Genomic DNA, 25688 nt, shown 5'->3' with positions numbered 1-25688 from the left:
AGATTGGTAAGGGTGGGCAATGGGGGTCAAGTGACTTGCCCAGGGTCACACAGCTGGGAAGTGTCTGAGGCCAGATTTGAACCTAGGACCTCCAGTCTCTAGGCCTAACTCTCAATCCACTGAGCTACCCAGCTGCCCCCAGGTCATTAACTTCTATTTGTTCCATTCTAATTTTTTTTTTAAACCGTTGTTCTTCAGTGTATTGTCTCATAGGTGGAAGAGTGGTAAGGGTGGGCAATGGGGGTCAAGTGACTTGCCCAGGGTCACACAGCTGGGAAGTGGCTGAGGCCGGGTTTGAACCTAGGACCTCCTGTCTCTAGGCCTGACTCTCACTCCATTGAGCTACCCAGCTGCCCCCATTCTAATTTTTAAAGATTAAATTTCTTCCATGACCTTTTGATCCTCCTTTTCCATTTAGTCCATTCTAGTTTTCATGGCATTCTTTTCTTCATTGGATATTTTTTTTTGCCTCTTTGTCCAATACATCAATTCTGTTTTTTAGAAAACTCTTTTCTTCATTGGATTTTTGTGTCTCTTTTTCTAGTTGACCAATTTTGCTTTTAAAGCGATTATTTTCTTTTTTGCATTACTTTAATTTCTTTCCCTCATTTTTCTTCCCATTTTTCTTTGATCTGTCTTATTGATCTTTGAATTCCCTTTTGAGTTCTTCAAGAGCTTGAGATCAATTTCCTTTTTTTTCCTTCAAGTTTTGTATGTGGGTGCTTGGATCTCACCATCTTCTGTTGGTTCTGTGCTTTGCTCTTTGTCCTCATAGAAATTTTCAAGTGTTAAGTGTTTCTTTTGCTGTTTGCTCATTTCCTTAGCCTTTTTTTTTTTTTTTTTTTTTTTTTTTTTTTTTGCCTGTGGACTGGGAATTCTGAAAGCCACTTGCTGCTTCTGTCTCTTCTACTGCTGGCTTGCAGGATTTGGCACTGTGAGCTATTTTGCTGTGGGTCTTGGTCTTCACTCTAGCAGGGCAGGTAATGAAAGGGCCCAGTGCTATGGACTTCTAGGCCTCACTGTTGGCTGGTGCCAGGGACTGGGACTTTAAGGGGTGAGTTTGAGGTGCTCTTTTGTTGGTATAGCCTGTATCCCGTGATCCCAAAATTAGCCTATGCTCATTTTTGGAATCTGGTGCAATCGGTTGGGGGCGGTTGGCCAGCATTCCTCTGTGTGCAGTTTGATTTTGGTCCCCCGTTATCCCTTACAAATCTACTCTCTCTACCTTTCAAGTTGTTTTCAGTGGAAGAGCCTCCTGATTCCTCCTTGCTATTGGTTTTTGACTCCTGTCATTTTGAGGCACTTTTTAAAGATTGGTTTGGAAGGATTGTCAGAGTAGTTTCAGCTTTTGCTGCTACTAAGCTACCATCTTGATTCCTGGTATACAGTTTTAAAACTCTTTGGGCATAATTTCAGATTACTCTCCAAAATGGATGGATCAGTTCATAGTTCTACCAACAATGTATTACTTCCAGGGCAGATAGGTGGCTCAGTGGATAGAGCACTGGGCCTGAAGATGGGAGATCCTGGGTTCAAATTTGACCTCAGACACTAACTAGCTGTGTGATTCTGGGCAAAATACTTGACCCCAGTTTCCTAGCCTTTATTGCTTTTCTCCCTTGGAACCAATACTTAGTATCGATTCTAAGAAGGTAAATATATAAAAAATTGATGTAATCCCCACTTTTCTGCATCCCTTCCAACACTTGTTATTTTTTTTTTTTTGGCTTTTATTTTTTTCCCTTCTGTCATTTTAGACAATATGATAGGTGTGAGTTGATATCTCAAAGTTGTTTTCATTTGCATTTCTCTAATCAATAAGGATTTAGAGCATTTTTTTACATGACTATTTATAACTTTAATTTCTTTATCCCAAAACTATTTGAGGCAGTTAGGTGGCTAAGTGAGATTGAGAGTCACATCTATAACAAGAGGTCCTGGGTTCAAATATGGCTTTAGATACTTCCTAGTTGTGTGACTCTGGACAAGTCACTTAACCTCAGTTACCTAATCCTTATCAATCAACATCCTAATTTCTGCTGCCTATAAATGTGGGAGTTGGCCTTGGAACTGATATTGATTTTAAGATGAAAAGTGAGGGTTTTTTAAGAAAAACTGACTTTATATTATTTGACCATTTATCAATTAGGGAACAATTCATGTTCTTATAAATCTGACCAAGTTTTCTCTATGTACTTGATACATTTATATCCAAATAACTGTCCATGAAAATTTCCCCTCAATTTTCTGCTTTCCTTCTAATTTTGACCACAGTGATTTTATTTGTACAAACCTTTTTAAATTTAATGTAATAAAAATGACCTCTTTTTCACCTAATAATGCTCTTTCTCTCTTGATTATTCATAAGCTCTTCTCTTATTGATAAATCTGATAGGTAATATGTTCCATGTTCTCATTTACTTGGGATATTTCCTTTTATATCTAGGTCATGTATCCATTTTGATCTTATCTTGGTAAATAGTGTAAAACACTGGCCTATACCTAGTTTCTGCCAGACTGATTTCCAGTTTTCCCAACAAATTTTACTAATATAGTGAGTCTTTATCCCTTATCTTTATAATTGTCAAAAAATCTTTACAATCGTCAAGCATAAGGTTATGATAATCATTATAAGATTACATATACATGTGTATATATAATATATTTTGTGTATTACATGTCTACTCTTTTCCAATTATCCATTTTTATTTTTCTTAGTACAAAATAGTTTTGATAATTATTACTTTTTAATACAGTTTAAAATCTGGTACTGCTAGAGCTCTTTCCTTTACATTAAAAAAATTAATCCCTTTTTTATTCTTGATATTTTGTTCTTTTTAATAAATTTTGTTGTTACTTTTTCTAGCTCGATAAAATAATTTTTTTGGTAGTTTATTTGGGATAGCATTAAATAAATAGATTAAGATAGAAACATCATCTTTATTAATTGGCTCTGCCCACCCATGAACAATTAATATTCCTCTAGTTATTTAAATATGACTTTCCTGTTTTCTTTTGAACATAAACAGCCTTTAGATATAATTCTATTGATTAGATTCATAGCAACATGAACCTGAGAGCTAACTTTCCCTGCTTACATGTTTATTTTTTAATTAAAAAAGGAATTTATTAAAAACACAAAGGCACAAACCCTGTGTTGGGGGAATGGCCACTTGGACTAAACTAGAAATTAAACCAGAGATAGCTTTTAAAGACAACTATTTTTTAATAAAAGCAAAATAATCTTGATAGGCAGCTATGTCCAAAAGGGGATGGATCATTTTGTCTCAGTTCCTTTCTTTTGCTGCATTATAGGTAAATAAGATTAGAGGTAAGGGGAATGGGATGAAAGCATTTTGGCTCAGGTAGGAGATGGAATCCAAGTATAGGCTGAGAACCAGTGTACATCTCACCCAAGAGCATGATTAACACGTACCCTGAAGACATGTTAACTGGAAACAATGGGATCAATAGGACTGAAGCAGCATAAATTTCAATATTCTACCCATCCCTTAGTGCTAACCATCTTCATGGTACAATACCACCACAGTTAGTCAGTCCTGTATCCTTATGGATCAGCTCTTTGCACCATGGGAGGCACTATAAATATAAATAGTATATAGTCTTTATGAAGACAAATGTGAGAAAATCCACAAACAGATACTTTAGCCAATGAAAAGTTGTACACCACAAGGTGCAGCTAGGGAACACAATGAATAGAGCACCAGGCCTAGAGCTTGGAAGATCAGGGTTCAAATCTGATTGACAGTTCCTAGGTGTGTGACCCTGGGCAAGTTACTTAACCCCTCTTGCCTAGCCCTTACTAATAATCAACATTTAATAATAACATAATATACCAATATAACATATCAGTATTAATATTACATATAATATATTATATAAATAATATATTAATAAATATAATAAATAATATTATACATAATAAATAAATCAAAATTTAATAAACAATCAATATTTAGTATCAATTCTTTTTTTTCCCCTTTAGCATTGATCTACAACAGAAGGAAGTTGTGAACTCCAAAATATCTGTAGTTCAATATAGTCACCCTGTGGATGTTCAAATGATAGTGCACTTGGGGGCAGCTGGGTAGCTCAGTGGATTGAGAGCCAGGCCTAGAGACTGGAGGTCCTAGGTTCAAATCCGGCCTCAGACACTTCCCAGCTGTGTGACCCTGGGCAGGTCACTTAACCCCTTTTGCCTAGACTTACAACTCTTCCACCTATAAGTCAATACACAGAAATTAAGGGTTTAAAATAAAAAAAAAATGATAGTGCACTCACTACTCCTTTCCCCCTTTTATCATAATTTCCTTCCATGAGGAGTTAGACTCTTGGCAAGAAAGACATCTAGAGACTGCATGAAAGGCCTTTGTATGAACATAGTGGGCAAACTATGACCAACAAATATGTATTAGAAGGACCTCAGGCCTTACAGTAGCATCAGTCCAAGCAGCAATGATAAACAGCTTATAGAATAATAACAGATCCATAACATGCACATGGCTAACATAACAAGCAATGTGAGAGTAGGTGAATAAAGAAACCCAATTTAGCAGTATTTAGGGATGTCAGGTCCTTTGGTAGTGCCCATTATCTTCAAGGTCTGGTAAACACTTCCCGTGCATCTCTCAAACAATGCTATGGGGACCAAGATAGGTCTGTGGAGGCATTCCCTCCACCATCTCCAGGTTCAAGGTCATCTGTAGAGATTCTCTATATAATTCTATTAAAACCTGCTAGTGAGAAGACTTTACTTATGCAATTTCATCCCCTCAGCTTTCCTAGACACAGACATCCATTTTGTAGCAGTTCTCAGATCGTATTCCCTTTGGGCAGAACATGGCATTCTCCTTGAATAGTGGACTATTGGCTTAATAACAATCTAGATACAAATACTGATTTTCCATGTTCTCCATTCCAACTCTTCATGTACAATTGAGAAAGAATCTGTTTCGGTTCAGGATTTATTTCTCCTCCCCCTTCCTGAGTTTGGGGGAGTTAAATTCTTCATTCTAATTAGTAGCTAACTAACTGCCAGAGTTGGGGGTCCTGTATGGCTCCCAATCAGTCAACGACTGAGTATTGGCTTGAGTTGGCTTGCTCTCAGTGGTACTTAATGGTAAAGCGCCTCTTGCCCCCAAATTTCCTGACTGGCTCTCCTCAGATCCTTAAAAGGATAATTCTATTTTTGTGCCATTGTCTCGACTATGTAGGCAAAACTCAGGTAGAGAAAATTAAAAAGTTTATCAAAAATACCAAGGCAGAAAAGCATGAGTTGGTGGGATGGCTACTGGGATGAACCTCTCCCAGGTTTTATACAGGTTGTCCTTGAATTTTACTTTTAGGCAGCCTTAAATTTGGAGAGAGGGCTATTATCAACAGATGTTCCCTTCCTCCATAACTTCGTCACTATGCCTCCCTAAATATAATAGCACTTGGAATCTCAGTGACTTTATTTGATGAATATATATCTATGTGTTTACCCAAGTCAGTGTTAAAAATATCAAATAGCTCAAGACTTGGAGTACTCCACCAGAGTCATTCCAAGTTGACACTGAACCACTAATGTTTGGATATGGCCATTCAACCATTCACAAATCCACTTTTTTAGATGGTTCTTGTCAGCTTCACTAGTTTAATATGACTTTAAAATATTTTTTATTTTTTGTTATTCTAAACTTTCAAATACCAATTAACTTGACCATTTCAATATGCAAAAAAAACCACATACACACATACAGAAAAAAAAGGGCCTTATATATAAAACTGAATTCCTATTATGAATAGCAATTCAACTGTTAGTTTTTAATGCTGCCTGCTTGTCCATGTCTCTCGCTGAACTTCCTTTATTCTTTTTTTATGCATTAAAAAAAAGATTCAATACCCCTTTCAACCTTCCCCCCCCCCAAATTATTATCACTGGTCCCTCTTCCTAGGGCAGTTAGGTGGCACAGAAAATCCAGTTTCAGACACTAGCTATGTGACCCTGAGCAAGGCACTTAGCCTTTATCTGCCTGTCTCCACTGTAAAATGGGAATAATTAAAGCATTTACATTTCAGGGTTTTTATGAGGATCAAATAAGAGAATAGCAGTAAAATGCTTTGCATAGAGCCTGGCACCCAGTAGGTGTTTAATGCTTGTTACCTAACCCCTCCACCACCCCCCTTATCCCTTGCTTTTACTGAAAAGCATACATATATACAAATTTCCTTGTAATTTACACATTAGTTATATCCAGGGCCATTGAAGCATTTTTTTCTTTTTCTTTTTTTTTTTTAAACTATGACTCCAAACTAATCTTTTATTTATTTGTTTGTTTGTTTTTTAAACCCTTACCTTCTGTCTTGGAGTCAATACTGTGTATTGACTCCAAGGCAGAAGAGTGGTAAGGGCTAGGCAATGGGGATTAAGTGACTTGCCCAGGGTCACATAGCTAGGAAGTGTCTGAGGTCAGATTTGAACCCAGGAACTCCTGTCTCTAGGCCTGGCTCTAAATCCACTGAGCTACCCAGCTGCCCCCAAGCATTTTTAACAAATATTTAGAAGAGAACAGAAAAAGTCCTGAAGGAAGCATAAGCAAACAGGATGGTTTTAAAAGCAGCATGTAGAATTTATTCTACACTAAAAAACAAACAAACAAACAAACCCTTTAAAGGCTGTAATGTGGAAATTGGCACTTTCATTGAGAATTCTTTTTGTGTTTTGCTATGACTATGGAAATGAATTTTTGGGGAGTGTCAAAGTTCAGAAGTCAGAAACTGCTTTGCCCACTGGCTGCTGCCAAACAAGATTCTCTTTCTTCACTTACTCTCTCACTATCCTAAGCCTAATTCTTTACCCTGTGGGAATATGGACCCAGGCTCTTTTACTCTCTAGGCTAGAGATCCTAAACCTTTTTCTCTTTTAATTCAGTTATGTCAAGATCAGGAAATGAAGGGAAAGCATAGTATAAAATGATGTGTAAAACCATGGATTTGCTGAGTTACTCAACTATGGAATTGTCTTTCTGTCCCATTCCATAATCCATCCCACAACTACTCTGGTTAATGATATTATTATTAATAATAAACTAACATTTTTATAGTGCCCACTTCTCCACAAAGGTTTTTTCTGAGCCTTCTGGCCAGAAGTATTCCTCCTTCCCAGTATAGAGTTAGACTTGGAGTCAGGAAGACCTGCATTTAAATCCCTCTGCAAACATATACCATATAACCCTGGTTGGGCAAGTTTCTAGAACCCCTTGGGTCTTAGTTTCCTTACTTATAAAATGAGGTGGTTTGACATGATGGCCTTTAAGACTTCTTCCAGATCTAAATTTATGATTCTATTTTAACTTGTAGTTACTTGTATACATATAAACCTATCAGATTAATTCCTTCAAGAAAGAGAATGCACTGCATCTGTTAGGTTCTGGATAAATATTTGATGAATTAAAAATGAAATAGAAATGAATTCAATGGGTAAGGCCAAGCCTAGCAATGAGGCAGTGAAAAGGCCATGAGATCGGAGTCAGAAGACCCAGATTCACATTCCACTTCTATCCTGGATATTTCACTTGGACACACCATTCTTCTTAGTCGCTTATTACATGTGCGATTTTGGAAAAATCACTTATCCTCTTTGGGCCTCAGTTCTCAGTTTCCTCATTTGTAAAAAGAGGGCGTTGAGCACGGCATTTAAGGTCCCCTCTAGTTTGAAATCTACGATCCTTTATTCCTATGATCCTACATAAAGCATACCCATTCACAGCTTTGGCTTCCTAGCTACATGTTTTTTCCCTCATGCTGTTTCCTCTACAATTAATACTGCCTCCCACACTGACTATGATGGAATGCTTTCTCTAGGAGGGTTATTATTACCTGGCAATTTCATATGCTAGAGAGCAAAGCAGAGAAAGTTAATGAATGCTGAGACTTGCTGCCTGAGGAAGGTATACAAAAAAGTAGGCATGAGCAACATATGCTCCACCTCAGTGCCAGCCCACATAATCATTCAGGTTCCTTCAGGCCAAGAAACTTTAGTTTTCTCCTTTGAAGTTTTCCCTCACACATCCCCCCTCCCCAAAGAAGCTCATTTTGCAGTACATTTCTCAAATGAATTGCCTCATAAGCTGAAGGAAAGAGACCTCTTAGAGCTATGGGAGGCTTTGAGTTAGTGCTTCCTTTATGAGAAATAATGTCTGTGTGGGCTGGATGGATTTGGGACTCATCAAGCTGTAGCCCTGTTAGGAAGATTTAGGAATTGTATTTACCTTTTAACCCTGAGAACCAAAGAGCCCTTTTCACCAAGAAAACAAGCAGCTGAACCAGATGATTGCCCTATTGATCTTGGTATGGCCCATCCTAATACAATAATATTTCTCTGAAATATGTTGTGTATTAGAGATAGTTCTTTGCCTGGGGAAAGTGGAAGGATATATTGGGAATTGAAGGTGATATAAAAACAAAAGATTTATTTTTTTAACAGAGTATTTTTCTTACAAAATCCATAAAACTTCTTTAAGCAGAATGGACTTCTTAGCATTTAATAAACTTTTATTAAAAGCTACACCCACATTGCCAGAGCTAGCTCAGCATTTGGGAGGCTCTGAAAGAAAAGTGTGGGAAAGAAGAGGTATTATCAAAGTGAAGGTCTACAGAGTGGTTCTGATGACTTCATCATTGTATGCCCATGAAAACTGAACAGTCTACCAGTACCATGCCAGAAAATTGATTTTATTTATTTATTTGTCTTATGAAGATTCTGAAGAACACCTGGCAAGATCAGTACCAGAGACCAAGCTAAACTGCCAAGCATTTGAACTCTACTACAGAGTGCCATATAACCTGAAGGCCAAACATTTGTTTACCTAAAAGACTATTTTACTCAGAGTTTCTACTCATGTGGAGGTCAGAAGAAGTCAGTGATATAAGGACACTCTCAAGGTCTCTCTGAGGATCTTTAGTATCAGTTGTGAGACATGGGAGATACTGGCACAGGGCAACCCAGCTTGGCATGCCCACATTAAAGAAGATACTATACTCTATGAGCAAAGCAGAACTGCAATATTTCAAAAGAAATGTGAGAAGCACAAATTTAGAGACATATTCATCCCAAATGTTCAGATGGGCTATTTTTGCCCAAACTGCGGTAGAGTCTTTGAAATTCTTATTGAACTGATTAGCCACAATTGAATGTGTAGTATTTTGACCCCAACATCGCGATGCCTTTGTTCCTCTTTGAATATGAAGAATGAATAATAACAACAAACATTTATTAAGAGCTACTTATTATAAGCTAGGCACTCTTCTAAGTCCTGAGATACAAAGAGAGTTAAAGAACAGTTCATGCTTCCAAGGAGCATAATCCAAAGGGGAAGAAAACGTGTAAATGATTATGTACAAACAGGCTATATACAGGATAAATTGGAAATAACCGATGGAAGGAATGCACTAGAATGAAGAGCAATTGAAAGTTTAGGAGATGAGATTTTATTTCATAATTATAATTTTAGTTATATTTTGCTATTTTTAAAAATCAGCAAAAATCTACTTTCTCTTCCTCCCATTCCAACTGTTCTCAAAAGATTGAGAATGAAATAAAAATAAACCCCTGTTACAAACATATGCAATCAAACAAATCATGTTCTAAACCATCAAACAAACAAACACAAAGCAAATAAGCAAACAAATATATGGCTCATTTTGCACTCCAAGTCCTTTGCCACTCTATCAAGAGGTAGGTAGCATGTATCATTATTAATCCTCTGCAATCATACACTGATCAGAATTCCTAATTCTTTCAAAGTTGTTTTTATTTACCATATTGTTGCCTTTGTATAAATTATTCCCCTGGTTCTGTTCACTTCATTTGGTGTTATCAGTTCATATATCTTTATAGTTTTCTCTGAAACCATTTCTTTCATTATTTCTTACAACAAAATAGCATTTTTTTTCAGATTTAAATATTTTATTTTTTTAGAAAAATTTTCTGTGGTTACATGGTTCCTATTTTTACTTTCCCCTTCACCCCCCCTTCAATCCCTCCCCCCATATCCAACATGCATTTCCACTGGTTTTAACCTGTGTGATCAGTCAAGACTTATTCACATATTATTGATAGTTGCATTGGTGTGGTCATTTAGTGTCTACATCCCCAACCATGTCCACATTAATCTATGTGTTCACGTGGTTGTTTTACTTCTGTGTTTCCACTCCTGTAGTTCTTCCTTTGAATGTGGGTAGCGTTCCTTTCCATAAATCCCTCAGAATTGTCCTGGGTCATTGCTAAAATAGCATTTGTGATGAGATTAAAACTATCCTGCCCCTCTTTAGATTTAATCACCAAAGATGAAAACATCTCCATTTAACTCACAAGTTGGGTAGTTTGTGCTAAAGTGAGTGACAAATCAAAATTTACTGACTGCCTCATGGGCAGTCCTAAGAAAAGTGTCTGTTGTGATTGGACACATAAACATAGAGGAAGGCACAAGAGGTCTCTTTAAAAAGAGAGTTCAGTGAACTCAGGCCTCTCTTCTGGTTTGTGAATGGGACCTGAAGGAGCTCTTTTGGTTCCTGACCAGGACCTGAAGGAGCTCTGGACCTTGGTGAGATTCCACGTGGTGAGTGTAAAGACTGAATTTTCCTGAACTTCTCTTAAGGAACTTCCTTTTTATTAGAGACTCTGTGGCTGAAGCTTTTGCTTTGTTCGCCTCTGAGGCCCTTTGGGCCTCTGACTTTCGGGCCTTGGGATCAAGATCAGATTTCCCTCTGCTGAGGGTTAATTAGATCTACTTGGATTGAACTGGGGGATCAGAGCAAATTACCTACTGAGTTAGATTACTTATCCTATCTTATCCTCTCTTTCATTTCCTTATTTCTTCTTCCTCTTCTCATTTGTAAATAAACTTCCATAAAAATCATTTTGACTTGAGGTTATTCTTTAATTGGGGACTGATAACTTTTCAATCCCCCAGCAACCAACCTTTTAATATTAACCTAATAAACCCTGCTTTTTGCCCCTTACACATTCGATTATACTCTCTTGATCAATGACTTCAAGCAGATAAAAAAGTTGGCTATTAGAGGACTAGAAATCAAATTCCACATCAATCCTAATCAAACTTCTTTACATTTGAGTGATAAACCAATGTTGAACCCATGTCACAGGTGTCACTTCATTTTTCTTTATCTTTTTTTCCTCTCTTTATCTTTTACAAAAATATTGTGAAAAATCTATTTTAAATGATTTCCTGAAATCCATGCAATACTCTATCTATAGCATTTCATTAATTTTCTCATTTAGTAACCCTGTCAAAAAAGTAATTGAGGTTAGTCTTACTTGTTTTTAGACTAGACTTATGCTGATCATTGTTTTCCTTCCTAAATAGTCAAAAAGTGTGTTTTTAGTAGTATTTCCTATATTCCAGTGAGTCTAATGATGAGCAATTACTTAAACTCTCTGAGCCTGGCTTCCTTATTTGTAAAAGAGGGATATAATACTACCTGTTATTATCTATATCTGTATAAATAGAATTAGCTCTAGCCCATTCAAAGTCAAAACTCTACTTATCCTAGGCATTGAGATGATGTCATCCCCATCTCCCTTAGTTGGGAGGGGAGATGAGTTACCCACACGTGACAATAAGTGACAAATCAAGAACTAGGGACTGCCCTTTAGGCAGTTCAAATCAGTGCAGAGGCTGCCATTTGTCCACTTGAATTAGAGGTGGACCCACGGGAAGTGACGAAAGACACTTTCTCTTCAAGTATGTTGGTTACTTCCTGTGAAGGGGAGTTCCCGCTTTGAACTTGGTGCTGAAGTATCTCAGATGAGACCTCAGGCAGCTTCTACTCTGAATGGTCACTTGGGTAAGTTAGGCTGACTTCCTTGGGCCTAGCTTGGCTTTTCCAAGACTCTACCTTAAGTAGGCTCTAGCCTATCTGATTGCTAGGCCTTGTGGCTTGTAGCCTAATTTATTTAGCCTTCTAACCTTCCCTCTCTGTCCAGGCCTCTGCAGGCCTGGACTAGCCTCTCCCTCACTCTATTTCCCTACCTTTTACCTTCCTAATTGTAAATAAATTACCTTAAACCCGGTCCTGACTTGTGTCTAATTTAATTACGGAATCAACCTGAATTGTTGATTCCTGGCGGCCACACTTTAAATATATATATCTATAAATACCTAAAATCTCCCTCTTACATATCCTAGAGTTGTTGTGGTGATCAAACAAGAGTGTATATAATAAATATGATATTTATTATAAACATAATTTTAAAATAATAAATATTTTCTAGAATTTTTCCAGATAACGAAGCAAAAATTACTGTTCTTCAGGATCTTTCAAACCACATTTAGAAGAATCTATTTTATTCCCCTTTAAAAAATGTGGACATTAAATTTATCTGGTTTCATTGGTTCTTCTTTTTCTTTAAACCCTGAACTTCCATCTTAGAATCAATTCTGTGTAATTGATTCCAAGGCAGAAGAGAGGTAAGGACTAGTCAATGATGGTTAAGTCACTTGCCCAGCATCATATAGTTAGGTAATGTCTCAGGCCATATTTGAACCCAGGATCTTGTCTCTTGACCTGGCTCTCAATTCACTGAGCCACCCAACTGTACCTGTCCCATAGCTTCTTTATAATTTTCCATGATTATAAAAAAATCAATCATATTATGTTTTCAGCATCCTTCCAGGCCTAGGGACATATATTTATTAAGGCAGCTAGGTGCTTTCTTTCCATCTTTTCATGTATACTCAATTTTAACCATATTCTTTCCATTCTGAAGATCATTTTTGCTTTTAGAAAAATTGAAAACTAAAATTATTCAAGATTTATATTCATTACCAAGATCTTAGGCACTCCATTCAGTAATTCTGTGCACTTCTTTGATTTTCCTCTTGCTGTCAACTGAGCTTTAAAAGCCCATTAGAGGGGGCAGCTGGATGGCTCAGTGGATTGAGAGCCAGGCCTAGAGACAGGAGGTCCTAGGTTCAAATCCAGCCTCAGACACTTCCCAGCTGTGTGACCCTGGGCAAGTCACTTGACCCCCATTGCCTAGCCCTATAACAAAAATAAAAAAAAATTAATACAGAAGGATATATATATAAGATATTAGGGTTTAAAAAATTAAAAAAAAAGCCCATTAGATTTTCTCAGCAATTTATCACAAACTTCATCTTATTCTGGCTCTTAACCTTTTTTTTAAACAATATTTTCACAGAATTGAGCTACTTTTTGGTATTAATCCTCAGATCAATATATCTTTATTCATTATATCTTCTGTCCCTGTTTTTAATCATTTTAAGTTTATCAGTGATTTATTTCCTTGTGCAGCCATATCAATCAATCAATAAACATATTCCTTCCTCATTAGAATTATTTAAAACTGTCTATTAACAATATCATGCTTGGAAGCCTTCTATTCTGCTGTTGTATAGTCTCAGGTCAATAGATCCCACTAGTCCTTTTTCTGAAATCTCTGAAATTTGTTCTCTTAAGCTCTATGATATTGATGAGACCATGCTTGCTATCCCTGTCTCCTCTCTTCTCCTTTTCCCCAGTCCTATATATATAATTTTATGGAGTTGCCAAGTCCTATGTATATAATTTTATGGAGAAAGATATCAGAATATTTAAAATATTCTCAGAGAGTGAAGCAAAAGAGTGGAAAAAATATGTAAAGAAAGTTTGATGAGAGACTTAGCTAAGTGAAGTTATCCTAAGGGAATGTAGAAATTGGAAAGGGCACAAGAAATTGACAAAAATGGAAAAAAAGATCTCTTAAGATTTTTTAAAAATAATAGTTTCTTTCCCCCCCATCAGGAATAGTAGAACTACTGTATTTAGACCAACACCACAGTTCAAGGTTTGCTTCTTGAGGTAGGAGAAATGATTCTGAAGAAAGAAACAAATATAAATAGAGGAAGTCTATTCTAGAAACACCACCATTTTGAAGGCACTGAGTAATTGGATTTCTAGATAATTGAACATAATGGGGGGTTGACTGAGAGGGATTTCATCAAAGGGGTCAGGAGGAACTCATATTGATTAAAGGCTCTCCTGATTGGCTCCATATTACATAAAAAAGGACATTACTGAAAGCATGAAAAAGATGTGGGAGTATGGTCTCAAAACCTGTGATTAAGAAAATATCAGTGATTACTGATCCATATGCCTACTTACACACATATATAAAATATTTATGAGAGTATTTATATACACATTGAGCAGGATTTTGCAAGTAAAATTCCATAATAAGAATAATCTTTACAATGAGACAGCTGACTGAACGGCGTAGAGGATATAGGATTCCATTGTGCTTAATTGCTGATGCTAAAAAGCATTTTTTGGGGAAAATAAAACATTACCTTAAAAGCTCTTCTCCCATAGGGTACCTCCCTTGCATATACCAAAATCATCTGAAGTTTCTTAAAAGAACAACAGAAATAAGTTTATTTTACTTCTGGTTCCTAATATAAATGAAGTCATAAAATGTAAGCAAAGCTATTTGTACTGTCATAGAAGAGTTCTAATTCAGAATACAGGTTCAAGAGAGATAAATGATGAAGTCTTGCAGCTGATGACATGGTGCAATTATATCAAACCCCCAAATACTGTAGAGATTCAAAGAAGATGATCATTCAAGAGAGTTTATCAACAATTCAAACTGGAAAAACCAAGCTGATGAAAAATAGCCTATTGTCCAGCATGCAGTTGGAATGAGAAAATCTACAGCTTATCTGTCAGTATATTTATTTGGGACAATGAAAAATGGAACTAGAGATGAAAAGGAGAACCAGAGCAGGATGAACTGCCTCTGGGAAATTTCATAGTATTTTTAAACTCTAAACTTCCACCTGAAATAAACTTTTTAATATCAGTATTCTTGCCATGGAATATTAAAGTTTTATAAGAATTGAAACTGAGCCAAAGGGCAAGGTAGAAATTCATGATGGGTATGAGTAGACTGTAACACATTATATGAAGACACAGAAGAAATGAGATAAGGATATTATTTGAGAAATGTGTGACTAGAAAAAGTAAGACTTAGGGATAACCAGTAGATTACCTGCATATTCCATTAGTTTCCACACAATGCAAAGAGGGCATGAGGAAGATCCTCAGGCATGTTGAGTTCTTTTCCTCCCACTAGTAGTGAATTTATGGTGAGTCACAGAGAAAGAGAACTTCACAGGATGAGAAGCAAGGAATGAACAAGGTGAGGTTGGTTTCTGAGTACACTAAGGACTGAAATAAGATATGGCCACATTTCATATGAAAAGAAGATTTTTTTCTCTTATAGCTAGATCTGGAAGTGATGAGGAGAAGCTGATCAGGAGGAGATGTATACATGTGTGTTTGTCTTGGGATGTTATACAAGAAGGATGAGCCTGAGCTTCTTGGGAGGAGACCCAGCCTGAGAAGAGCAGCAGCTGGAGCAGAATGGAGACAGAGACATGGACTGCTATTGTTTAAACACCTTTTTCTTTCCCCTCCTTAACACACCTTGGATCAGACCAAGTGAGACAACAAAGCAAGTATAAAAGATAAGGTTGGGTTCCTGGCAAGCAATGAGATAAGAAGGAAGAGAAGAGAAGGAAGGAAATTCCAAGATGGTAGTGGTGAGGAGGGAATCAAAGTAATGGAAGTTTCTATTCCTTCAGACTAGGCTAGGTATAATATTCTTGGAAGGAATGGGGAGTGGTATTTTAATATAAGGAAAGCACTACAATCAAAGACTGCATTTGTTTCAGTTTAAGTAGATACTAGCGATAGTCACATCCAATCCTGGCATTCCAGAATCTAAACTCTAATTATCTGCTTTTAAACTTGGTCCTTAATCAGAACAGTCCAAATAGAATATAAAGGCACTACAAGAAATAGGAGGACTCTGTGAGTATCCAAAAGTAGTCCTGTAGGAAATGCTAGCTGGCCTTTTCAACTATTTATTCTGATAATGGGCTTGAGTGGTGATTGGTAATTACCATGAAGGCTTAAAGATTGGCTTCCTGTTATTAAAATTAAAACACACATCATTCCTTTTGGTTAACACATACACTAAAAGAAAAAGAAAAAAGACCTTAATATATACCATCGGTCTCAATCATTCTGTTACACTGTAATCCTCTCTTGCTTTTTTTTTTTTTTAAGAACCTTTACCTTCTATCTTAGAAGGAATACTATGTATTGGTTCTAAAACAGAAAAGCATTGAGGGCTTAGCAATTGGTGCTAAGTGACTTGCCCAGGGTCATGTAGGTAGGAAGTATTTGAGATCATCTTTGGATCCAGTATCTCCCATCTCCAGGCCTGGCTCTCTATCCACCGAACCACCTAGCTGTCCTGCCTCCATAACTTTTAATGGAAGGTATTATAGCCGGGGTTGGGGAGGGAGAGTAATTTGTGTATTGACTGTCAAGATAAAATATATCACTTAAATAAGTCTTAAAATAAGCAGTCCTATGAAACTTTCTTTCCTGATCACCAGCCAACTAAAGTGCCTTTCCTGTAAGTCTCTTAGATTTCTCTTTTTGACCTCTTCTATGCATTTTATCCAGGGGCAGCTAGCTAGGTGGCACAGTGGATAGAGTACTGAGTCTAGAGCTAGAAAACTCTTCTTTCTGAGTTTAAGTCCAGCCTCACTAATTATGTGACACTAGGCAGGTCACTTTAATTCTGTTCGCCACAGTTTCTCATCTATAAAATAAGTTGGAGAAGGAAATGGGAAACTACTCTAACATCCTTGCCAAGAAATCCTCAAAGAGGATCACATAGATTTGGACATGATTGAAAAACGACTAAGCAACAAAAAGTGAATTTATTATAATTTTTGATGTAAGCACTTTAAGAGCAGAGATTATTTTTTTTAAATTAGTTATTTTAGTTTTTGTACCATAGTCATTTTGGAAAATTCTTCCTCTTATCCCTATTCTGCGATCATACTTTCTTTGCAGCATCTTCATCCAAGTCATACTGCTAACTGTGGGTATCCCCTAAGACTCTCTCCTGGATTCTCTTCTCTTTTCCCTCCATACTAGTTTGATAATCTCACCAAATTCCATGGATTCAATTATCATCTTATGCTGATAATTTATAGATCTTCCCATCCAATCCTAACTTCTCTTCTCATCTCCAGACTTAGATCTCCAATGATCTATTAGACGTCTCAAACTATATAGACATCTAAAATCCATTAAGCCCTTAACAGAACTTTCCTCTTAAGCCCTTCCAACTTTCTCATTTTTCTATTATTACCAAGGATAACACCATTCTCCTAGTCATCCAGGCTCTGAACCTAGATGCTATCTTTGACTTCTCATTCTCTCTCACTGCCCCTTCCATGTCAATTTGTTGCCAAATTCTACCATTTCTACCTTCATAACATCTGTTATATATACCTCATTCTCCCCTATGATACTGCCACAACCCTACAGACCCTCATCACTTCTGGACTATTCAATCAATAAACATTTAAGAGCCTGTAATATATCAGACACTGTGCTAAATCCTGGAGATAGAAAATGCCCTAAAGGAGAACATAAAAGGAGAATGGTGGAGACAACATGCAAACAAATATATGCAAAACACCTATACACAGAATAAAGAGGAGATAATTAGCAGAGGGAAGGCACTAGAATTAAGAAGGGTTAAGAAAGACTTTATGTAAGATGGAATTTTAGTTAATACTTAAAGGAATCCAGGTAAAACAGTAGGTGGAGGTGAGGAAAGGAAAATATTCCACACATGAAAGACAGTTAGAGAAAATACTTGGAACTAAGAGGTGGAGTTCATGGGACATCCAGGAGGCTTGTGTCACTGGATTTAAGAGTACTTGCTGAGGAATATGGTATAAAATGACTGGAAAGGCAAGAGGGAGTTAGGTTGTGGAGGACTTTGAATGCCAAACAGGGGACTTTATATTTGATCCTGAAGACAACAGGGAACTGTTGGAATTTAATGAATGGGAAAGGTGACATAGGTGGACCCTGGCTTTAGGAAAATCATGTTTGTAGCTGAAGGGAGAATGAGTTAGATTGGGGAGAGACTCAAGGCAGGCATATTCACCAGTAGCCTATAGGATTAGTCTAAACCTGAAGTGTGACATGTTGAGTGTCTGCACCTAGAGTGGTAGCCATGTCAGAGGAGAGAAAGGACATATTTGAAAGATTTTTTCAAAGATGAAGTCGGCAAGTCTTGGCAACAGATTGGGTATGGGGCTCTGAAGGCTGACGAGTGAGAAATAGTGAGGAGTTGAGGATGACTCCCATGTTGATAGCCCGAATAACTGGAAGGATGATGTTGCTCTTTACATTTATGGGGAATGTAAGAGGGGAAAGTTTAGGGGGGAAGATAATGACTTTTGTTTTGGATATGTTTAGTTTAAGATGTCTAATGAACATCCAGCTTGATGAAACTGAAAAGTAGTTGAAGATGTGAGATTAAATCTTGCTTCAGATCATATAAGTCTTCTCAGGTTTTTCAGAAACCATCCTACTCACCATTCTCACAGCATAAAAGTATGCCATTACAATCATGTATCAAACTTGTTCAGCCATTCCCCAATTGATAGACATTGCCTCAATTTACAATTTTTTGCCACCACAAAAAGAACTGATATAAATATTTTTGTATGAATTGATCCTTTTCTCTTTTCTTTGATCTCTTTGGGATACAGATCTAGCAGTAGTATCACTGGGTCAAAGGGTATACATAATTTTATAGCTTTTTGGTTAAAGTTCCATATTGTTCTCCAAATAGTTTTACTAGTTCATAATGATTCCAATAGTGCATCAGTGTCTATTTTTCCATATTTTCTCCAGTTTTTCTAATTTTCTTTTCTGTCATGTTAGCCAATCTAGTAGGTATGAGGTGATATTCCAGAGTTGTTTTAATTTGCATTTCTATAATTAATAGTGATTTAAAGCATTTTTTCAAGTGTCTTGATAGCTTTGATTTCTTTTTCTGAAAACTGCCTATTCATATCCTTAACCATTAATCAACTGGGAGATGGCTCATATTTTCATAAATTCGACTCAAATGTATTAATATTTGATAAATAAGAAATTCCTTTTTCTGAGAAACTTGGTGTAAAATTTTCCCATTTCATGTTTTCCTTTTAATTTTGACTGCATTAATTTTCTTTGTACAACCCCTTTTTAATTTCATATAATAAAAGTTATTGATTTTATTTCCTCTTATCCTCTTTGTTTCTTGCTTGATCATAAATTCTTCCCTTATCCATATATCGGACAAGTAAGTTTTTCTATGCTCCCCTAATTTATTTTATCATTTTGTTCATGACCACAGGACTTCTGAGGTAGGAGCAAATAATACAAATAATGAGATAACAAAAATAGAAAATGTAAAATGATATGGATGATGTCTTTTGACTCAGTTATAAGCTGGATATAAGTGAATCAGAGTTGAACAAAGTCATCCTGCTCACCCCCTTTTCCAGAATCATCCAAATCCAGTGGCAAGACAAGAGTCAAGAGGACAGATGATGGCTCAGGATGCAGTGGCTTCTCTGATACCTAAGGAAGCTCTAGGTGCTCCATAGCATCTTCTTCCACATGCCATTGGAATGAACTATTCTCATCTACCATTTCCTCTGGGGGAAGTTTTCACCTGCTTAACTCATCAATGGGTTTGAGCCTACTGGTTACCCTAAACTTGGTTTAGCCCACCTGAAGTTTTACAAGGTGTGGCCACTGAGTTTGCTGTCGCTTTTTAGAGCCACAGGTGAGAGTTGTGGGGGAAGGTGGACCCCAAAGTAGGAAAATGGCCCTAAAAGGCCTCAACAGATTCTCATACTATAGGTACAATCTTCCCTGATCACCCCATATACATTATAACCAAATACAACTACATCATTAATAAAGTATAACAAAACCCCACTGTAAAGGCATGATACCTTTGTTAACATCACGTGATCAATTAAGAATTTATATCATTTATTCCATGGGTCTCATGAAACTATCTTTAAGACAGACTATGTTAAACTGCATTTAACAAAAGATTTTTCAGACGCATATTACCACATCAGCTGTCTGTAAAGGAAAATGACAAGAAATCTTTCAGAATAAGTTATTTAGTCAGTACCTGTGAAAGCCAACTGACCCATTTTATGGGCAGCTAGAGCTCTCTTCTCCAAAGGCAAAGTTTGATTCCTCAACTCAAAGCCAAGTGGTATGATCTTTTCTTTGTGAAAAATGGTTTCACCTATAAACATTTTCTTTTCTTGCTCTTCGGCTAAGCCACATCTTTCAAGAAGTTTGTGTATCTTCCTAAATAGTTTACACACTGCGGCAAAACACTTTTGGTAAAAACGTTTTTTTTTTGTCATTGGGAAGCCTCTGATTAGTTTTGAATGTATCACACAGAACAATTCAAGCCAGTTAATAGAAGCATTAAAGCCAGTTAATAGTCAAGAATTCTGTATTGATCACTTAGCAACATTATAGAATGAAACACTCCAATAAGAGGAAAAGGAAGGATAATAAGCCTTTAGATAGCACCTACTATGTACTAGGCACTGTACCAAACTCTTTACAAAAGTTATCTCATTTGATCTTGACAACAACTCAGTGGGTTAGGTGCTATTATTATCCTTACTGGCAAGGGTCAATAAGTAAGTATCTGAGGCTGGATTTGGACTCAGGTCTTCTTGCTTCTTGGCATAGAGTTCTATGTCACTTAGCTACTTCTGACAAAAAAACAAGGGTGAGTGTGTGCTAAAATAATGGTGTATAAATATCTCAGTCAATATTTAAGGCCCCCTTTCATAAAGGTTAGAACTATCACTCCAGTTTCTTACCCAACATTTCCTATAAAAAACTCCATTCTAGCCAAATTAACTTAATCATCATTTTTTTAATTTAAAAATTTTATTTTATTTTGACTATTTTCCCATAGTTACATATTTCATGTTCTTTCCCTCTCCCCTAACCTCCCCCCATTCCCGTATAGCCAACTCACAATTCCACTGGGTTTTACATGTATCATTGATTAACCTAATTCCATATTATTGATAGTTGGTCTAGAGTTATCGTTTAGTGTCTACCTCTCCAGAAATATCCCCATCAGCCCATATGTTCAAGCAGTTGTTTTTCTTCTGTGTTTCCACTCCTGTAGTTCTTCCTCTGAATGTGGATAGTGTTCTTTTCCATAAATCCCTCAGAATTGTCCTGAGTCATTGCATTGCTGGTAGTACAGAAGTCCACTACATTTGATTTTACCACAGGGTATCAGTCTCTGTGTACAATGTTCTCCTGGTTCTGCTCTTTTCACTCTGCATCAATTCCTGGAGGCCATTCCCTGGAGCACAATAGTATTCCATCACCAACAGATATCACAATTTGTTCAGCCATTCCCCAATTGAAGGATATTCCCTCATTGTCCAATTTTTTGGTACCACAAAGAGCATGGCTATAAATATTTTTGTACAAGTCTTTTTCCTTATTATCTCTTTGGGGGTATAAACCAAGCAGTGCTATGGCTGGATCAAAAGGCGAATAGTCTTTTAAAGCCCTTTGCCCATAGTTCCAAATTGCCATCCAGAATGGTTGGATCAATTCACAACTCCACCAGCAATGCATCAATGCCCCAATTTTGCCACATCCCCTCCAAATTTCCCCACTTTCCTTTGCTGTCATGTTAGCTAATCTGCTAGGTGTGAGGTGGTACCTCAGAGTTGTTTTGATTTGCATTTCTCTAATTAAAGAGATTTAGAACACTTTTTCATGTGTTTTTTGATAGTTTTGATTTCTTTATCTGAAAATTGCCTATGCATGTCCCTTGCCTATTTATCAATTGGGGAATGGCTTGGTTTTTTGTAAAATTGAATTAGCTCCTTATATATTTGAGTAATTAGATATTTGTCTGAGCTTTTAGTTATAAAATTTTCCCCCCAGTTTGTTGCTTCCCTTCTAATTTTGGTAGCATTGGTTTTGTTTGTACAAAACCTTTTTAGTTTAATGTAAATCATCATTTCTGCAATATATTAGGCTCATTCCTGAGCCTGCATGATAATCGTATATAGGAAAGAATGCTAGACTTAAGGTCAACTTCAGTGCTGGATATGAGTTTTAAGTTCATTTAAAAAGTATTTTGTTTTGCAAAACACTAGATAAATGCTAAAAGGCCTAGTAGTGGTTATCTTTGGACAATGGGACATTTCCAACTGAATGCCTAAGAGGAATCTAAAATCAATGTATCTAAAACTGTCATTAGCTTTGTCCCTATGCCATCTCTTCTAAACTTTTCTATATCTGTAGAAGGCAGCGTTATCCTCCCAGGCTCCCAGGTTCATATCCTCAGCATTATTCTGGATTCTTTACTATCCCTCATTTCATATATCCAATCAATTGCTTAATCTTGTCATTTCTACCTTCATAGCATCTCTAGCATTCAATCCCTTCTCTCTCTGCACCAAGCCTTAGCTCAGTTTCTCATCATTTCTCACCTAGATTATGGGATGATTTCTTTTTAAAAAAATTTTTATTTATTTATTTAGAATATTTTTCCAATGGTTACATAATTCATGTTCTCTTCCTCCCCTCTTTCTTCCTCCCTCCCAGAGCTGACAAGCAATTCCACTGGTTTATACATGTATTATTGTTCAAAAACAATTTCCGTATTATTCATATTTGAAAACCAAAACCCCCTAATCATATATTCCTAGAACCACATGATCAATCATAAGTTTTTTTTTCTACATTTCTACTCCCACAGTTCTTTCTCTGGATGTGGATAGTGTTCTTTTTCATAAGCTCCTCAGAATTGATCTTGATCATTGCATTGTTATTAGTAGTAAAGACTATTATGTTTGATCATCCCACAACGTTTCAGTTCCTCTGAACAAAGTTCTGGTTTTACTTATTTCACTCTGCATCAGTTCATGGATATTTTTCCAGTTCATACAGAACTCCTTTAATTCATCATTCATTACAGCACAATAGTATTCCATCACCATCATATACCACAATTTGTTTAGCCATTCCCCAAATGATGGATACCCCCTTGTTTTCCAATTTTCTGCCACCACAAAGAGCACAACTATGAATATTTTCATACAAACATTTTTCCTTATTATCTCTTTGGGGAACAAACCAGTGGTATGGCTGGATCAAAGGGCAAGCATTCTTTTAAAACTCTTTGGACATAATTCCAAATTGCCTTTCCAGAATGGTTGGATCAATTCACAACTCCACCAGCACTATATTAATATCCCAATTTTGCCACATCCCCTCCAAAATTGATCACTTTCCTTTGCTACTATATTGGCCAATCTGCTAGGTTTGAGGTAGTACCTCAGAGATGTTTTTATTTGCATTTCTCTAATAAAGAGGGATTTAGAACACTTTTTCATGTGATTATTGAAAGGTTTGATTTCTTCATCTGAAAACTGCCTATTTGTATCCCTTGACCATTTGTTGATTAGGGAATGACTTGATTTTTTGTAAATTTGACTTAGTTCCTTATATATTTGGGAAATTAAACCTTTGTCAGAGGTTTTTGTTCTAATGATTTTATCCCAGTTTGTTACTTTTCTTCTAATTTTGGTTGCATTGGTTTTGTTTGTACAAAGCCTTTTTAATTTAATATAATCAAAATCATTCATTTTACATTTTGTAATGTTTTCTGTCTCTTGTTTGGTCTTAAATTCTTTCCTTTCCCATAGATCTGACAGGTATACGATTCTATGTTCTGCTAATTTACTTATAATTTCTCTCTTTATATTTAAGTCATTTACCCATTTTGAATTTATCTTGGTATAGGGTGTGAAATGTTGATCTAAACCTAATTTTTCCCATACCGTTTTCCAATTTTCCTAGTAGTTTCTGCCAAATAGTGAATTCTTGTCCCCAAAGCTGGGATCTTTGGGTTTATCAAACACTAGATTGCTGAAGTCATTTATCCCTAGTCTATTCCATTGATCCACCTTTTTTTGTCTCTTAGCCAGTACCATATTGTTTTGATGACCACTGCTTTCTAGTACAGTTTAAGATCTGGTACTGCTAGGCCACCATCATTCACATTTTTTAAAATTATTTTCCTTTGATATTCTTGATCTTTTGTTCTTCCATATGAACTTTATTATAATTTTTTTCTAATTCTATAAAAAAGTTTCTTGCTAGTTTGATAGATATGGCACTGAATAAGCAAATTAATTTGGGTAGGGTTGTCATTTTTATTATATTAGCTTGTCCTACCCATGAGCAATTAAGATTTTTCCAATTGTTTAGATCTAGTTTTAATTGTGTGAAAAGTGTTTTGTAGTTGTGTTCATATAATTCCTGTGCTTGTCTTGGAAAATAGATTTCCAAATGTTTTATACTGTCTTAGGTGATTTTAAATTGAGTTTCTCTTTTTAACTCTTACTGCTGAGTTTTGTTGGAAATATATAGAAATACTGATGATTTATGTGTGTTTATTTTGTACCCTGCAACTATACTAAAGTTGTTATTATTTCCACTAGATTTTTAGTTGATTTTATAGGATTCTTTAATTATCATCTACAAAGAGTGATAGTTTAGTTTCCTCATTGCCTTCTTTAATCCCTTCTATTTCTTTTTCTTCTCTAATTGCTACCTCTAGTGTTTCTAGTAAAATATTAAATAAAATAGAGGTGATAATGGACATCCTTGCTTCACTCCCAATCTTATTGGGAAGGCTTCTAATTTATCCCCATTGCAGATGATATACTTGCTAATGATTTTAACTATATGTTGTCTATTATTCTGAGGAAAAGCATAACTATTCCTATACTTTATAGTGTTTTCAATACAAATGAGTATTGCATTTTGTCAAAGGCTTTTTCTGAATCTACTCAGATAATCATGTAATTTTTTTTAGTCTGATTATTGACATGGTCAATTATGTGGATGGTTTTCCTAATATTAAACCATCCTTGCATTTCTGGTATAAATCCCACCTGGCCATAGTGAATAATCCTTGTGATGGCTTACTAGAGCCTTTTTGCTAGTATTTTATTTAAGATTTTTGCATCTATGTTTATTAAGGAGATTAGTCTATAATTTTCTTTCTCTGTTTTTGGTCTACCTGGCTTTGGAATCAGTACTATATTTGTGTCATAAAAAGAATTTGGTAAGACTCCTTCTTTGTTTATTTTGTCAAATGGTTTGTATAGCATTAGGGTTAGTTGTTATTTAAATGTTGATAGAATTCACTTGTGAATCCATCTGGCCCTGGGGATTTTTTCTTAGGGAGTTCCTTGATTGCTGAGATGGGATTAAGTATTTTATTTCCTTTTTTGTTAATCTAGGCAATTTATATTTTTGTAAATATTCACCCATTTCACCTAGATTGCCATAATCATTGCCATATAATTGGGCAAAATAGCTCTTAATAATTACTTTAATTTCCTTTTCATTAGTGTTGAGATCACCCTTTTCATCTTTGATACTGTTAATTTGATTCTCTTCTTTTTTTAATTAGATTAATCAGTACTTTATTTTATTTGTTTTTTTTCAAAGGACCAGCTTCTAGTCTTATTTATTAGTTCAATAGTTCTTTTACTTTCCTTTGATTTTTAGGATTTTCAATTTAGTTTTTATCTGAGGATTTTAAATTTGTTCTCTTCCTAGCTTTTTAAGTTGAACGCCCAATTCATCGATCTCTTCTCTCTCTATTTTGTTCATATAGGCACTCAGGGCTATAC

At 36.1% G+C, this 25688-nt stretch overlaps 1 protein-coding gene across 1 annotated transcript in view; it reads right to left on the bottom strand.

The window, feature by feature from the left end:
- ARMH2 (armadillo like helical domain containing 2) overlaps positions 1-20351 on the bottom strand; it is a 25832-nt gene extending 5481 nt beyond the window's left edge. Inside the window, exon 1 of the mRNA XM_044658124.1 lies at positions 20108-20351. Within this exon, the coding sequence (XP_044514059.1) occupies positions 20108-20351 (244 nt within the window). The remainder of the gene's footprint in view (positions 1-20107) is intronic.
- Positions 20352-25688: the final 5337 nt, after the last annotated feature.

The sequence above is a fragment of the Gracilinanus agilis genome, chromosome 1 (assembly GCF_016433145.1).
Source record: "Gracilinanus agilis isolate LMUSP501 chromosome 1, AgileGrace, whole genome shotgun sequence".
NCBI classification, from domain to species: Eukaryota; Metazoa; Chordata; class Mammalia; order Didelphimorphia; family Didelphidae; genus Gracilinanus; species Gracilinanus agilis.
This window is presented reverse-complemented; position numbering and strand designations above follow the sequence as displayed.